Source organism: Rhinopithecus roxellana, chromosome 12, assembly GCF_007565055.1.
Source record: "Rhinopithecus roxellana isolate Shanxi Qingling chromosome 12, ASM756505v1, whole genome shotgun sequence".
NCBI lineage: Eukaryota > Metazoa > Chordata > Mammalia > Primates > Cercopithecidae > Rhinopithecus > Rhinopithecus roxellana.
In genome coordinates, this window is record NC_044560.1 from 2877720 (window position 1) to 2892555 (window position 14836).

General features: G+C 51.2%; 2 protein-coding genes across 7 annotated transcripts in view; both read right to left on the bottom strand.

Moving 5' to 3' along the window:
• MFN2 (mitofusin 2) overlaps positions 1-5269 on the bottom strand; it is a 31411-nt gene extending 26142 nt beyond the window's left edge. Inside the window, exons 1-3 of one of the 6 annotated variants that reach the window (XM_030941977.1) lie at positions 4982-5159; positions 3628-3671; positions 3362-3507 (exon numbers count right to left, since the gene is read on the bottom strand). The gene's annotated coding sequence lies outside the window, so the exon portion shown is untranslated. Of the gene's footprint in view, positions 1-1213; positions 1233-1537; positions 1725-3361; positions 3508-3627; positions 3672-4981 lie in introns of those variants that run through there. The other 5 variants (XM_030941975.1, XM_030941976.1, XM_030941978.1 and 2 more) reach the window with 5 other exon arrangements.
• Positions 5270-11126: 5857 nt separating this feature from the next.
• The window catches only part of PLOD1 (procollagen-lysine,2-oxoglutarate 5-dioxygenase 1), a 43565-nt gene continuing 39855 nt past the window's right edge, over positions 11127-14836 (bottom strand). The window contains exons 18-19 of the mRNA XM_030942704.1: positions 13988-14113; positions 11127-12015 (exon numbers count right to left, since the gene is read on the bottom strand). Of these exons, the coding sequence (XP_030798564.1) occupies positions 11860-12015; positions 13988-14113 (282 nt within the window). The 3' untranslated portion in view covers positions 11127-11859. The remainder of the gene's footprint in view (positions 12016-13987; positions 14114-14836) is intronic.

Here is a 14836-nt window from a genome sequence, read left to right on the forward strand (position 1 = left end):
TGCTCCAGCCTGGGCGACAGAGCAAGAGTCTCTCTCTTAAAAAAAAAGAAAAAGAAAAAAGAAAAAAAAGGGATCAGGGATGGGGCATGATATAGTACTACCTATGACAGGTTTTGTAATCAGGCAGAGCCAGGTTCAAATTGTGACTATATTATTTCTGGGTTGCTTAAACTTAAGCAAGTTATTTCATCACAGAACCTTGGTTTCTTCATGTGTACAACAAACAAGACACCTATTGGAGAGAAAAACTGTCTCAAACTGTCTTTTTTCTCTACTCTCACACCATAATCAACACAAGAGACTTCTGTGACCAAATGTGAGGGGGTTCCTTCCCCACACCAAGCAGAGGACACCAGCTGGGTGTCCTCTCCCTCAGTTCCCACACTGTCTACCCAGAAAGAGTGTCAGATCCCACGGGTTGAGGGCTCAGTCCCCAGGACTGCCCCACCTCTCCACCATCATGCCTCAAACATACCAGTCACAAGTCTGGGCCTCCAGAACTTCTGACTGACTGGCTTTAGGCTGGGGTTCCCATGACCCCCTCTTTGAGTTCGACTAATTTGATGGAGCAGCTTACCTAACCCAGGGAAACACTTACTTATGTTTACTGGGTTATGACGGCTATCGCAAAGGATACAGATAAAGAAACGCTTAGGGGGAGGTACGGGGGAAGAGGCGTGTAGCTTCTGTGCCCTCCCTAAGCAGGCCTCTCTCCAGGAACCTCCGCGTGTTCAGCTATTTGTAAGCTCCCTGAACTCTGTTCTCTTGGATTTTTATGGAAGCTTCATGACATCAGCATTCCTTCCCCCAGGATACAGGATCCAACACTCTCAGGGGAGGGTTTTAAGGCCCACAATCAGAAAGGTGGGGAAAGAATAGGGTGGAAGGAGAGCCGAAGAAGGTCAGAGGCCTACCACATCTAACATTATAACACAAAACCAAAACAAGGGCTATAGATAGGAGTTACAGGCCTGGGTCCGTGGATGAAACCCATATCCTAACACCACAATACCATCTCAACTGTGAGAAGACTAAAGCTGATGATGCAAGCAACGTGCTTCACACACAGTAAGAGCGAAAAGCAGCTTTACATGTTATAAAGCAGTAACAACAAACTCTACCAGCAAGATCACAAGACTCTCCATGAACACCCAGACTTCAGGCAGGGTAGAGGTAATTCCGCCAACTCACCCCACACACACCACTCCCTTACCCGCTACCACGGAGATCAAATACATAGGTCAGCTGGGGAAGGATCAGCGATACCCCACTCCAGAAGTGACTTGCTGCAGGAAGCAAGTTCCCCACTATCAGAAGCAGATGCCTTTAAGTTCTGGTCAATGTTTGCAAGCCCAGGGGATATAAAACCAAAAGCATTAGTGCTCACTAACTGCAAGACTCAACAGCGTGTACACCAGTAGAAGCTTGGGAGCTCCAGGTTACAAGGTCTGCTGGGAGCTCAGCCGATCCAGGAGCCTCCCTGCTCTCACCAATAACCAGCCTGTAGCTGCCTCCAAACCCCTGGCGTAAAACCTACCATCAACCTCTCCAAACTCTGCCTCATTTATCTGGCTCTGCTAACTTGCAAGCTGAGAGTCCACATTTGTGTTGCATGAGCTGCTTTCTGCCTGGAGTCCTCCTTCCTTTTCCACCCATTTGGCATACTCCTACTGTCCTTCTACACCCAACTCAAGTGTCACTCCCTGCATGAAGCCTCCTCTGATGCCTCATAGAGAACAAACGACACCACAGACCCGGTTTTTATCACATCCTGTGTCCCCCAATTATCTCAAGGCTTTGAACGCTGACTCCCTACTCCTCCGGAGTGATGTGGGGCAGCTGGGTTCCTGCTCCTCCTCTGGAAAGCCTTGATAATCTCTGCTTCACCACAGAGCTTGCCACAGGCACGTGGGGACCATCCCACAAGCATAGCCTGAGAGCCTGGCTCCAGTATCAGTTACACACTAAGCGTCACACCTCAAGCTGTGACTGCCTCATAAGTGCTCTGGAGATTCCTGTTTTGGATAGTCTCCGGCAGTACTTCCCAAAGTGTGGTCCACAGAACTCTACTCGCACCCAATATTCCATCTAAAGAAGCTTCAATAGTAGAATCAGCTTGTAAAACACCATATGCTACTATTCCCCTCAGTGGAGCACACGAGCACAGCAAAGAGTTTGCGAAGGAAGGCTTGTTGTAAAGACACTAGTTTAACTGCATTGAATTCAGCATTTCACAAATATATTCAATTAAAAAACCCTTCTGTGTAATAGCTTTTAAAATCCCGGGCCAGGTGCGGCAGCTCACGCCTGTAATCCCAGCACTTTGGGAGGCCAAGGTGGGCGGATCACGAGGTCAGGAGATCAAGACCATCCGGGCTAACACAGTGAAACCCTGTTTCCACTAAAAATACAAAAAATTAGCTGGGCGTGGTGGCGGGCGCCTGTAGTCCCAGCTACTCGGGAGGCTGAGGCAGAAGAAGCGTGAACCCGGGAGGTGGAGCTTGCAGTGAGCCGAGACTGTGTCACTGCACTCCAGCCTGGGCAACAGAGCAAGACTCCATCTCAAAAATAAAATAAAATAAAATCCCGAGGATCACATTTTAGGGAAAGGCCCATTCTTTCTGGTACTCTCTCACCCCCACCCCCAAAAAGTGCCAGGGGCACAGTATTGACAAATAGTAACCTAAGACCAGAAATGAACCTAGTTCTAAATGGAAACTGCTATTAGCCCTCCAAGGTGGTCAAAAGTTTTGCCTCAACCTAGGCTATCAGTCAAGGAGTATTAGGTATCTCGGGAGTAGAGACAACAGTAGCAAAATTCACTGCAAGGTGTGTTTGGATCCCAAGCACAGTCCCTGAATCCACACCACCTCCTGACCAGTGTTATGTACAGCAACTCCTAGCAGGGAAAATAAAATGGATCCACAGATCGTCTGCTGGCACAACTGGAAAAGAGGAGAAGCTGAGAAATCGAAACAAAAGAGTATACAGGGTAAAGGGGACAGAGCAGAATCTTAGAAGAGCAGTGACAAGGAGCCAATCTGTGCTGGGCAGAGACGGGGAAGAGCCAGCACTGCAGAGAAGACCAAATGAGGGAACCAGAGACTAATTATTCAGGGAGCCCAAGAGATCCCAGCCACTTCCTGAACTGTCAACTTTTAAACAGGCTCTCTAAGCAACCAGCGAAATCTTTCACAGGAAGTAGAAAAGAGATACAACAGTTTTTCAACAGAAGTTAGAAAGCTGTGGCTCTACACAAAGAGGAAGCCATCCAAGAGACTTGCCACCAGAGGTCCAGGAGAGCACGCCCCTGTCCACGCAACTCAAATCCAGGGTGCCAGAAGTCACAGCTACTACTCACTTTTTTGGATGGTGAGAGATCTTCACAATGCAGGCATCATGGACATGGCTGGAGTCCAAAAGACAAAAAGATTCTGAGTTCTCTTCTGTCTTGTCTCAGGTTGAGGTTGGTTATTGATTGACTTGTGTTGACTCCACCAGTCCTGACTTATTAGAAAAGAAAAGGGAGATAGATCAGGTGTCCTCCCCCCCAAAAAAAACACTGGTGTACAAAACATGTCTAATCAGGTTTCAAGCCAAACAAACTCATCCCTGAGGGAAGCTTACTCATTGAGGTATTGTGGAGTTGCACTGGCATGTGAGGAAGTGCCCTGGGGGGAAAAAACGCAGAGGTGTGGGACCAATCCTGGCTGTGCACAAACATGTGTTCTGCCATGTGCGGGTTTGAGGTACCAGGGAGGTCCCTGCAGGAGCCCTGGGAAAGGTACATCTAGAGAGGGGAGAGCAGGACAGAGCAAAACCAGGAAAAAAACTGGGCTTGAGGATTGGGGAACAGCTGACTACTGAGCAACAGAAGAACTGACTGAAAGCCAACGTGTTCAGCTACTGTAAAGTATCTCACTTAATTCTCAACTCTATGGGGCAAACAGAGGGCTGGAATACTTGAAGATTTATAGACTGTTAGTCCATTGTCTAAGCTGGGATTTGAAATATTAGCTCCCTTTGACTCCAAAGCTCCTGGAGTGCAGTGGTGCGATCTCAGCTCAACCTCCGCTTCCCGGGTTCAAGCGATTCTCCTGCCTCAGCCTCCTGAGTAGCCGGGATTACAGGCGTGTGCCAGCAAGCCCGGCTAATTTTTGTTTTTAGTACAGACGGGGTTTCACCATGTTGACCAGGCTGGTCTCAAACTCCTGACCGCAGGTGATCCACCCCCCCTCCGCCTTCCAAAGTGCTGGGATTACAGGTGTTATCCGACCGGCCTCCTTCCTTTTTTTAACTACATTGAGCTGCCTTCCTCCCCCAAGCCCCAAACCTTGGGACACCAGAGGCGGATAAACAGAGCTTTTTTCTGGGTAGGAGAGAGAGAGATGATTGAGAATTTAAAGAAAGAGGGCAATGAAGGAGTACGAGAGGGGGTAACGGGCAGTTCTGCCTTCGTGCGTCTAAACAGCTATTTATTCAACATTTTCTGTGTGCCTTCTGTATGTGTGTCAGGCGCCACGTTAGGAATGGATAAGAAATAGTCCTGCCCTCCAGGGCCTTAGAGTCCGGTGAGAAGTCATACAAGTAAACAAGGTTGAACGAGAGGGCAGTAAGTGTCCAAAGTGGGGAGGGCAGGGCGCTCCCGCGGTGAACGTGGACACCTATCAGGTGCTGAGTAAATGCTGGCAAAACGAAGACTGGATGAAAAATAGAAAAGGGGCAGGGGTAGAACGTTGCCATGAAGGGTGGAAAGGCGGGACAATGAGACGCTACAGGGGAGCCCACCTCCCCGTCCCAGGTCCCGTGGCCCGCCCCCTCCTCTCCGGGCCTGCGGCGAGGCCGGAGAGTGGGGACCCCCGCTTGACTGCATCCCAGAGCCCCGTGGCCCCAGAATCCCGTCGGCCCACGCCGAGCTGCTCAGGACTTGCCCGGCCGTGCCGGGCCAGTCCCCGCCACCCCGGCTTGCTCGCCCTCTCACCTTCACCTTCCCGGCCTCGCGGTGGCCATCACACTCACTACGTCACCAGCAAGCGCCACCGCGGGGGGAGCCGGGAGGAGGGAAAGGGACGCGCGCGTCACCAGTCGCCTCAGGATTGCCCCTCGACCGGGTGAGCTGGTGGACCCTGAGCCCAGACGGCTCGCCCCGCCTACTCCTTACGCCCCTGCGGCCTCGCGACTCGCACTTGGAGCCTAGCCTCAGCGCGCCACGCCTCCGCCGGCGCGTCCCAAGCCGATGACGCAGCGGCTCGGACTACCGCTGCATCATGGGGGCTGTAGTTCCGGTGGGCGTCGGCCGGAGCTGGGGGGCGGGGCAGAGCGGGGCGGAGCCTCAACCTGTCGAGGGGCTTTGAAAAACCAAGGGCGTGGAGTAGAGGTTCCCGCTCTTTCGCCGGTTGTCCTAGAGCCTGACCTTGGGGCCTCTGCCAGCTCTGGAATCCAGATTTGCATTCTGTAATCTTAGAGGAGTGCTCTCTAGAGGGCCAGGCCTAGGGTGAAGTGACTCATCGGGCAGACAGAAGCGAGCTTGGGCCTGCTGCCCTTCAGTCGCCTTTGAGCAAAGAACAGCAGCAACAACGGCGAATCAATGCTAGTGACTGAACTGCCTCTCTAACATCCACCGCTGTGTTTAATCTCCACAGCAGTCCCAGGAGACGGAGAGGGGAGGTTACCCAAGCTCACATGGTTACCCAGATCACCGGGCCCCAGTGATGCGCCAGACACTAGGAAACCGCAGCAAACAGGTCCCCTGCAGGACTTGGCCTCCACAGGGAAGGCTCTAAGCCTGAGCGCGCCAGAACAGTAGTCACTAGCCACATGTGGCTGTCGAGTCCGGAGCCAGTGCAAACGGAGATGCGCTATAAGACTTAGAACAGGCCGGGCGCGGTGGCTCAAGCCTGTAATCCCAGCACTCTGGGAGGCCGAGACGGGCGGATCACGAGGTCAGGAGATCGAGACCATCCTGGCTAACACGGTGAAACCCCGTCTCTACTAAAAAATACAAAAAACTAGCCGGGCGAGGTGGCGGGCGCCTGTAGTCCCAGCTACTCAGGAGGCTGAGGCAGGAGAATGGCGTGAACCCGGGAGGCAGAGCTTGCAGTGAGCTGAGATCCGGCCACTGCACTCCAGCCTGGGTGACAGAGCGAGACTCCGTCTCAAACAAAAAAAAAAAAAAAAGACTTAGAACAAAAAAGACTGTTAAACTATCTCAATTTTTAGGAAAAAAATATATCGACCGCGCGTGGTGGCTTATGCCTGTAATTCCAGCACTTTGGGAGGGCAGGGCAAGGCGGGTGGATCGCTTGAGGTCAGGAGTTCAAGACCAGCCTGGCCAACACGGTGAAACCCCGTCTGTACTAAAAATACAAAAATTAGCCAGGTGTGATAGTGCACTCGGGAGGAAGAGGCAGGAGAATGGCTTGAACACGGGGGGGGGCGGAGGTTGCAGTGAGCCGAGATCGTGCCACTGCACTCCAGCCTGGGCAACAGAGACTCCGTCTCAAAAAAAGAAAAAATATATATTTTTGAGCCAGAGTCTCACTCTGTCACTTAGGCTCTAGTGCAGTGATGCAATCACGGCTCACTGCAGCCTCGAACTCCTGGGCTCAAGTAATCCTCCCACCTCACTCAGCCTCCCGAGTAGCTGGGAGCACAGACGCTGCAGCCATGCCTAATATTTATTTTTTGTAGACATAGGTAAGCATTTCACTTTGTTACCCAGGCTGGTCTCCTGAACTCCTGGACTCCTGGAGTCAAGCAATCTTCTCCTGCCTCAGCTTCCCAAAATGCTGGGTTACGGGTACCTGCCCCAGTGCAGGGCTATTAGCTCATTAATATTTATATGCTGATTACATGTTGAAGTGATAATATTTTGGATCATTTGGGTTAAATACATTACTAAGATTAATTGCACCTGTTTCTTTTTACTTTTAAAAATGTGGCTACTAGAAAATGTAAAATTGTAGGGAAAAGAAAGAGAGATCAGCCTGTTACTGTGTCTATATAGAAAGTAGTAGACATAAGAGACTCCATTTTGTTCTGTATTTGAGATGCTGCCTACCCCCAACCTTGTCCTTGCAAGAGACATGTGCTATGGTGACTTAAGGTTTAAAGGATTTGCGGCTGTGCAGGGTGTGCTTTGTTAAACAAGTGCCTGAAGGCAGCTTGCTGGTTAAAAGTCATCACCATTCTCTTAATCTCAAGTACCCAGGAATATGCACACTGCCAAAGGTCGCAGGGACCTCTGCCTAGGAAAGCTAGGTATTGTCCAAGGTTTCTCCCCATGTGATAGTCTGAAATATGGCCTCGTGGGATGGGAAAGACCTGATCGTCCCCCAGCCTGACACCCATGAAGGGTCTGTGCTGAGGAGGACTAGCACAAGAGGAAAGAAGGCCTCTTGGCGGTTGTTGGCAGTTGAGATAGAGAAAAGCATCTGTCTCCTGCCCGTCCCTGGGCAATGGAACATCTCGATATAAAACCTGATCGTACGTTCCGTTTACTGAGAAAGGAGAAAACCGCCTTAGGACGAAAAGCGGGACTTGCTAGCGCAATGCTGCTCTTTATGCACTAAAAAGGTTTATGGAGATGTTTACATATGCATATCAAGGCACAGCACTTTTCCTTAAACTTATTCATGTCACAAAGAACTTTATTCATATGTCTTACTGCTGACTTTCTCCCTATAATGATCCTATTATCCTGCCACTTCCTTTTCTTTAAAATGGTAAAGATAATTATCAATAAATACTAAGGGAACCAGAGACCGGTGCCGGCGTGGGTCCTCTGTATGCTGAGTGCTGGTCCCCTGGGCCCACTTCTTCTTTCTCTATACTTTGTCTCTGTGTCTCATTTCTTTTCTCCAGTCTCTCGTTCCACCTAACGAGAAGAGCCCACAGGTGTGGAGGGGTAGGCCCCCTTCAAAAATTACATAAGTAGCTTGCATTTGTGGCTCAAATTGTAATTCTATGGGATGGTGCTGCTGTGTAACTATGGTAGAACAACTTCAATTTATTGCCACAAATAACCTCAAGAGGCAAATCAGTACTCTGATATCGAACTGACTGGTTTATCAGTCTCCTGTGAGGATGGCCAAAGGGAGCTGTCCTGCCCACACTGCCCTCTGAGTAGCCTAGTGCCCCGCGGGTCTGACTGTGTGTGGGGCCACACGCAGACTTGGCCTCAGGATGCAGACAGGGCCCTGTCTGGGATGTGGCATGTCTTGGGGCCTCAGTTGCTAGCTGCCTTGTTCTGGGGCGGATTGTTTCCTCCTCCACAATCTCTGGACTCCCTAAGGGAGGAACTCGAAATTCCACTTCCATTCTCTGAGGGCAGGAACTATAAATTCCATTTCCTTTTTTTTTTTTTTGAGACACTCTCGCTCTGTTGCCCAGACTGGAGAGCAGTGGCACCATCCTGGCTCACCGCAACCTTCACCTCAGGCAATTCTCCCACCTGTCTCCCCACTAGCTGGGATGACAGGTGTGCACCACCATGCCTGGCTAATTTTTGTATTTTTAGTAGAGATGGGGTTTCACCATGTTGGCCAGGCTGGTCTCACTCCTGACCTCAGGTGATCCACCTGCCTCGGCCTCCCAAAGTAATGGGACTACAGGCGTGAGCCACCATGCCCAGCCTTCCTTTTCCTTCTTTAACATAATCTTGCCCAAGTCAGGTGGAAGCCTGGGTGTTCTCTCTCCTAAACATCTCTCCTGCCCACTCCCTCCTCTTCCCTTAACTTCCCTGCAAGCATTGGTCTAGGCTCTGGTCACTTGCCTGGACTGCTGTAGGAGCCTCTGAATCCATTCCCAGGCATTTAGTCTTGTACTCTGCCCAGCAGCTAGGCTCTCTCTGAAACACATCTGCAAACTTGCCCGGCAAGTAGAGGAAATCTCGCAGTTTGTAGATATGTTTCAACCCATCAACATGTGTTTCTCATTGAGATGGCTGAATTCTCGTTTCAACCCTCTGGATCACAAAACTATCCTAGCAGTGCTAAGTGTTATTGGGAATGGGTGCAGAGCACATTGATATATTGATGTACAACTCCAGGAGAGCTTTCTTACCTCACCTTGTTGTTGTTGTTGTTGTTTTAGACAAGAGTCTTGCTCTGTCACCCAGGCTGGAGTGCAGTGGCATGATCTCAGCTCACTACAACCTCTGCCTCCCAGGTTCAAGCGATTCTCCTGCTGCAGCCTCCTGAGTAGTTGGGATTACAGGCATGTGCCACAAAGCCCACCTTATTTTTGTATTTTTAGTAGAGATGGGGTTTTGCACGTTGGCCATGCTGGTTGAGAATTCCTGGCCTCAAGTGATCCTCCCATCTCGGCCTCCCACAGCACCCGGTCCATATAACTTTTTTTTTTGGTGACAGGTTCTTGTTCTGTCCCCCAGGTTGAAGTGTTGTGGTGCAATCTTGGCTCACTGCAACCTACACCTCCCAGGTTCAAGTCATTATCCCAGCTCAGCCTCCCAAGTAGCTGGGATTACAGGCACCTGCCACCACACCTGGCTAATTTTTGTATTTTTTGTAGAGATGGGGGTTTTGCCATGTTGGCCAGGCTGCTCTCGAACTCCTGACCTCAAGTGAGCCACCCACCTCTGCCTCCCAAAGTACTGGGATTACAGGCGTGAGCCACAGCATACGGCCCCCCCATGTTACCCATTTTGTTTGACTTTTTCATGGTGAAGATGCATTTGTAATCAGAAAAAAGTTAACAGTTAAAAACAACCCTAGGCCGGGCACAGTGGTTCACGCCTGTAATCCCAGCACTTTGGGAGGCTGAGGCAGGTGGATCATCTGCGGTCAGGAGTTCGAGACCATCCTGGCCAACATGGTGAAACCCCGTCTCTACTAAAAAGACAAAAACTAGCTGGGTGTGGTGGCGGGTGCCCGTAATCCCAGCTAGTCATGACGCTGAGGCAGGAGAATTGTTTGAACCTCGGCGGCAGAGGTTGCAGTTAGCCAAGATTGCGACATTGCACTCCAGCGTGGGCGACAGAGCAAGACTCCATCTCAAAAACAAAAACAACCCTAATATACACAAATACACACACAGGCTTATGTCGGCACGAACCAGCTCAAGAATATTCAAAAAACAGATGAGACATGGTGGCTTTCAGAGAGAGGAACTGAAGCAGCTGCGGGGAAAGGATGAGAGAAAGATTAAGATTTGTGCTGTTTGAATTTATGATGAGTCAAATTTGAAAATGAAAAGACTCAATTTTTTTTTAATTGAGATGGAGTCTTGCTCTGTCGCCCAGACTGGAGTGCAGTGGCCTGATCTCGGCTCATTGCAACCTCTGCCACCTGAGTTCAAGCGATTCTCCTGCCTCAGCCTCCCGAGTAGCTGGGATTACAGGCATGTGCCACCACACCCAGCTAATTTTTTTGTATTATTAGTAGAGACAGAATTTCGCCACGTTGGCCAGCCTGGTCTCAAACTCCTGATCTTAGGTAATCCACCTGCCTCGGCCTCCCAAAGTGCTGGGATTACAGGCATGAGCCACTGTGCCTGGCTTTTAAAAGACTTTCAGGTCGGGTGGGATGGCTCACACCTGTAATCCTGAGGTGGCTGGATCACCTGAGGTCAGGAGTTTGAGACCGGCCTGGCCAACACGGTGAAACCCCGTCTCTACAAAAATTACAAAAATGTGTCGGGCATGGTGGGGCATGCCTATAATCCCAGCTACTCGGGAAGCCGAGAAGCTAGCATGACCTTTCTTAAAGGCTGTAAAAAGACGGCTCTTGGCTGGGCGCGGTGGCTCACGCCTGTAATCCCAGCACTTTGGGAGGCCAAGGTGGGTGGATCACCTGAGGTCAGGAGTTCAAGACCAGCCAGACCAACCTGGTGAAACCCTGTCTGTACTAAAAAAACAAAAATTAGCCAGGCGTGGTGATGGGTGCCTGTAACCCCAGCTACTTGGGAAGCTGAAGCAGGAGAATTACTTGAACCCGGGAGGTGGGGGTTGCAGTAAGCCAGGATCGCACCATTCCACTCCAACCTGGAAGACAGAGCGAGACTCTCTCTCAAAAAAAAAAAAAAAAAAAAAGAGGGCTCTTAAAACCTCTCCCTGCAGACACTCACACCAAGATGCACGCACACCCACTCGCCCTGAGCATCTTCTCTTCAGTGGTTTAAATGACCTTTAATAGAAACTCTCCAGTTTCTGACGGTCTGTCCCTCTCTTCAGAGGCATCCAGGACAGGGTGACCCAGTACGGTGTGTGGACCTGTCACTCCCCTCCCACAGGCAAGTAGAAGATTGAGCTGTGAACAGATGCCTCTTCTGTCTCCCAAGAGGTTCTCTGCAGTCGCTGTCTCCAGGGGACTATAGTTTGCTCTCATGACCAGCCACGGAGGCAGAAGTCCCAAACTCAGGGCGGCCCTTGGAGTCTGATCCAGGCGTCTTTACCCCAAAACTTGAAGCAGAAGTCCCTGGTGCAACAGCTGTGCCTGGGAGAAGGCCTGGCCGTGGCTTCTCACACGCAGAGTCTTTCTGGGCAACTTGAAGAAGCCCCTGTTCTGCTCAAGTCTCACCCCATGGAAGAGGCGGAGGAAGGGGGGCTTGGTTTTTCAGGAAGACAGGTTGGAGAGGACGAGTCACTACAAAGCAGTAAAAGTGAACAGTGTCTCCAGGGGCTGGGTCCAGAGCACCACGGAGAGCCCCAGCCATGGAGGTGTGTTCCGTCTCTGGCCTACAGGAATCTCTCTGAATCTCTCTGATTGGTGGCTCCTAGAGCAATGGGAAGTCAAGAGCCAGGAGGCTGGACTGGGTTCCCCGGGACCCCGAGGTCCCAGAGGCTGCTGGGCAGTGGTTGTCAGCAAAGAAGAAAGGTCCAAGAGGGTCAGGCCTGGTCAATTAGGGATCGACGAAGGAGACTGCGATGTAGCGGGTGCCCCTGGTGGTGGGGAGCCCCTCGTGGTAATGCGTGAGTCGTCCAGGGTGCATGAGGGTCCAGCCCTTCCTCGGGGCTCGGATGGAACAGTTGTAGCGCAGGAACCGACAGCCCCCGCCCTGGGAGACAGAAAGCACCAGTGCCCTTTCTCCACCGCCCCCTGCCCGTCTGTTCTCCCGTATGTCACGGCCAAGTGGCCCTCAGCACTGCCGGCCTTGGGATGCCTTCTGGAGTGACAGCCACAAGTGCTGCCTAAGGAAGACACTAAACAAAGAGTAGTGGCTGGGCGTGGTGGGTCACTCCTGTAATCCCAGCACTTTGGGAGGCCGAGGCGGGTGGATCGCCTGAGGTCAGGAGTTCAAGACCAGCCTGGTCAACATGGTGAAACCCTGTCTCTATTAAAAATACAAAAACCAGCTAGGCGTAGCAGCGCACACCTGTAATCCCAGTTACTCGGGAGGCTGAGGCAGAATTCCTTGAACCCAGGAGGCAGTGAGCTGAGGTCGCTCCACTGCACTCCAGCCTGGGCAACAGAGTGAGACTCTGTCTCAAAAAAAAAAACAACAGGCCAGGCGCGGTGGCTCAAGCCTGTAATCCCAGCACTTTGGGAGGCGAAGATGGGCGGATCACGAGGTCAGGAGATCGAGACCATCCTGGCTAACATGGTGAAACCCCGTCTCTACTAAAAAATACAAAAAAAACTAGCCAGGCGAGGTGGCAGGCGCCTGTAGTCCCAGCTACTCAGGAGGCTGAGGCAGGAGAATGGCGTAAACCCGGGAGGCAGAGCTTGCAGTGAGCTGAGATCCGGCCACTGCACTCCAGCCCGGGCGACAGAGCGAGACTCCGTCTCAAAAACAAAACAAAACAAAAAAAAAAAACAAAATAAAGAGTAAGTGATCAAAGGCTCTAGCCTTGGAGTCAGGCAAACATCATCTCCACTCTCTACTAACTGTGACCAACCTGAGCTTCAGTTTCCCCTTCTGTAACATGAGGGTTAAACAGAACAGGGCTGTGAGAATTAAACGAGATATTACAAATAAGAGCTGAGGACCAAGTTTCCCAACCTCACTGCTACAGACACTTTGCTGTGGAAGCCTGTCCCGGGCATCTCTGACTTCTACCCACTAGATGCCAGTAGCCCCTCACAGTTGTAAAAACCAAGTATGTCTCCAGCCACTGCCAATGTCCCTTGGAGGCCACAATTGCTCCTGGTTGAGAATCCTTGGATTAGGGATACCTGATATGTTTGTTGTAAGCTCTCAAAAAATCATAGCTCCAGCCTGGGCAACATAGTGAAACCCCATCTCTACAAACAAGAAAAAAAATTAGCTGGGTATGGTGGCACAGGCCTGTGGTCCCAACTACTTGGGGGACTGAGGTGGGAGGATTGCTTGGGTACAGGAGGTTGAGGCTGCAGTGACCTGTGATCATGCCACTGCACTCCAGCCTGGGTGACAGAGTAAGACCCTGTCTCAAAAAAAAAAAAAAAAAAAAGATTATAGCTGTTTTTATGGGCATTCTTCGTAGCACCCAGCCCAGGGCTAAGTTCAAAAAACCTCTTTTTATTTTTTTGGAGACAGAGTCTCGCTCTGTTGCCCAGGCTGGAGTGCAGTGGCACAATCTTGGCTCACTGCAACCTCCACCTCTTGGGTTCAAGAGATTTTCATGCCTCAGCCTTCTAGCCTTCTGGTAGCTAAGATTACAGGCGTGTGCTACCACGCACAGCTATTTTTTGTATTTTTAGTAGAGAGAGGGTTTCGCCATGTTGGCCAGGTTGGTCTCAAACTCCTGGACCCAAGCGATCTGCCTGCCTTGACCTCCCAAACTGCTGGGATTATAGGCATGAGCCACCATGCCCAGCCCAAAAATCTCTTAAAATAGTAGCTTAAGAGCCTGGCCCCTCCTCCTACTAGACTGTGACCCCTTCCAGGAAGCCCTCCCACAGACCCGTACCCTTTTTTTTTCTGGTTCCCTAGCACTGGTTCCCTGGTTCCCCAGGGCCCCTCTGCCTCAACCACCCTGAAGGCTCTCCCCAGTCGGCCCTCAATATCCCCACTGCTGGCCCCTTGACCCCGGCTGGCTCCTGCTCACCTCGTAATCTACCCCGACTCGGTTCAGGGCGATGTTGATGGTGAAAGTGGAGGCATCATGGTGCGGCATCAGTGAGGGCTGCTCATCAGGCTTGTAGCGGACAACAAAGGCCAGGTCAAACTGGGCCTGTACCAAGGCAGGGGGCAAGAGAGGCCATGTTAGTCAAGGAGGCCACAAAGGCCAGGAGAGGAGGGTGCACACATGAGGCCTGGTCTGGCCTGCTGCAGGTCAGTGTACAGCGGCCAGGTCTGCATGGGGCTGTATGCTCCAGTGCCTGCAACTGCCTGGCACAGAAAAGGTTCTCAACAAAAATGTATGGACAGAGATGAGAGAGGGAGGGAAGGAAGATAAGGGAAGGGAAGTAAGGAAGAAAGGAAAGGAGGGAGGGAGGGAGGAAAAGGGAAGACGAGAAACGAAAGGGAAAGAGGCCGGACATGGTGGCTCACACCTGTCCCATCTCTACTAAAAATACAAAAAATTAGCCAGGCATGGTGGTGGGCATCTGTAATACCAGCTACTTGGGAGGCTGAGGCAGGAGAATCGCTTGAACCTGGGAGGCGGAGATTGTAGTGAGCCAAGATTGCGCCACTGCAATCCAGCCTGGGTGACAAGTGCGAAACAACGTCTCAAAAAAAAAAAAAAAAAAAAAAAATGAAAGGAAGGAAAGGAAGGAATGAAAAGACAAACACAGCCGGGCGCGGTGGCTCAAGTCTGTAATCCCAGCACTTTGGGAGGCCGAGTCGGGCGGATCATGAGGTCAGGAGATCGAGACCATCCTGGCTAACACGGTGAAACCCCGTCTCTACTAAAAAAAATACAAAAAACTAGCCGGGCGAGGTGGCGGGCGCC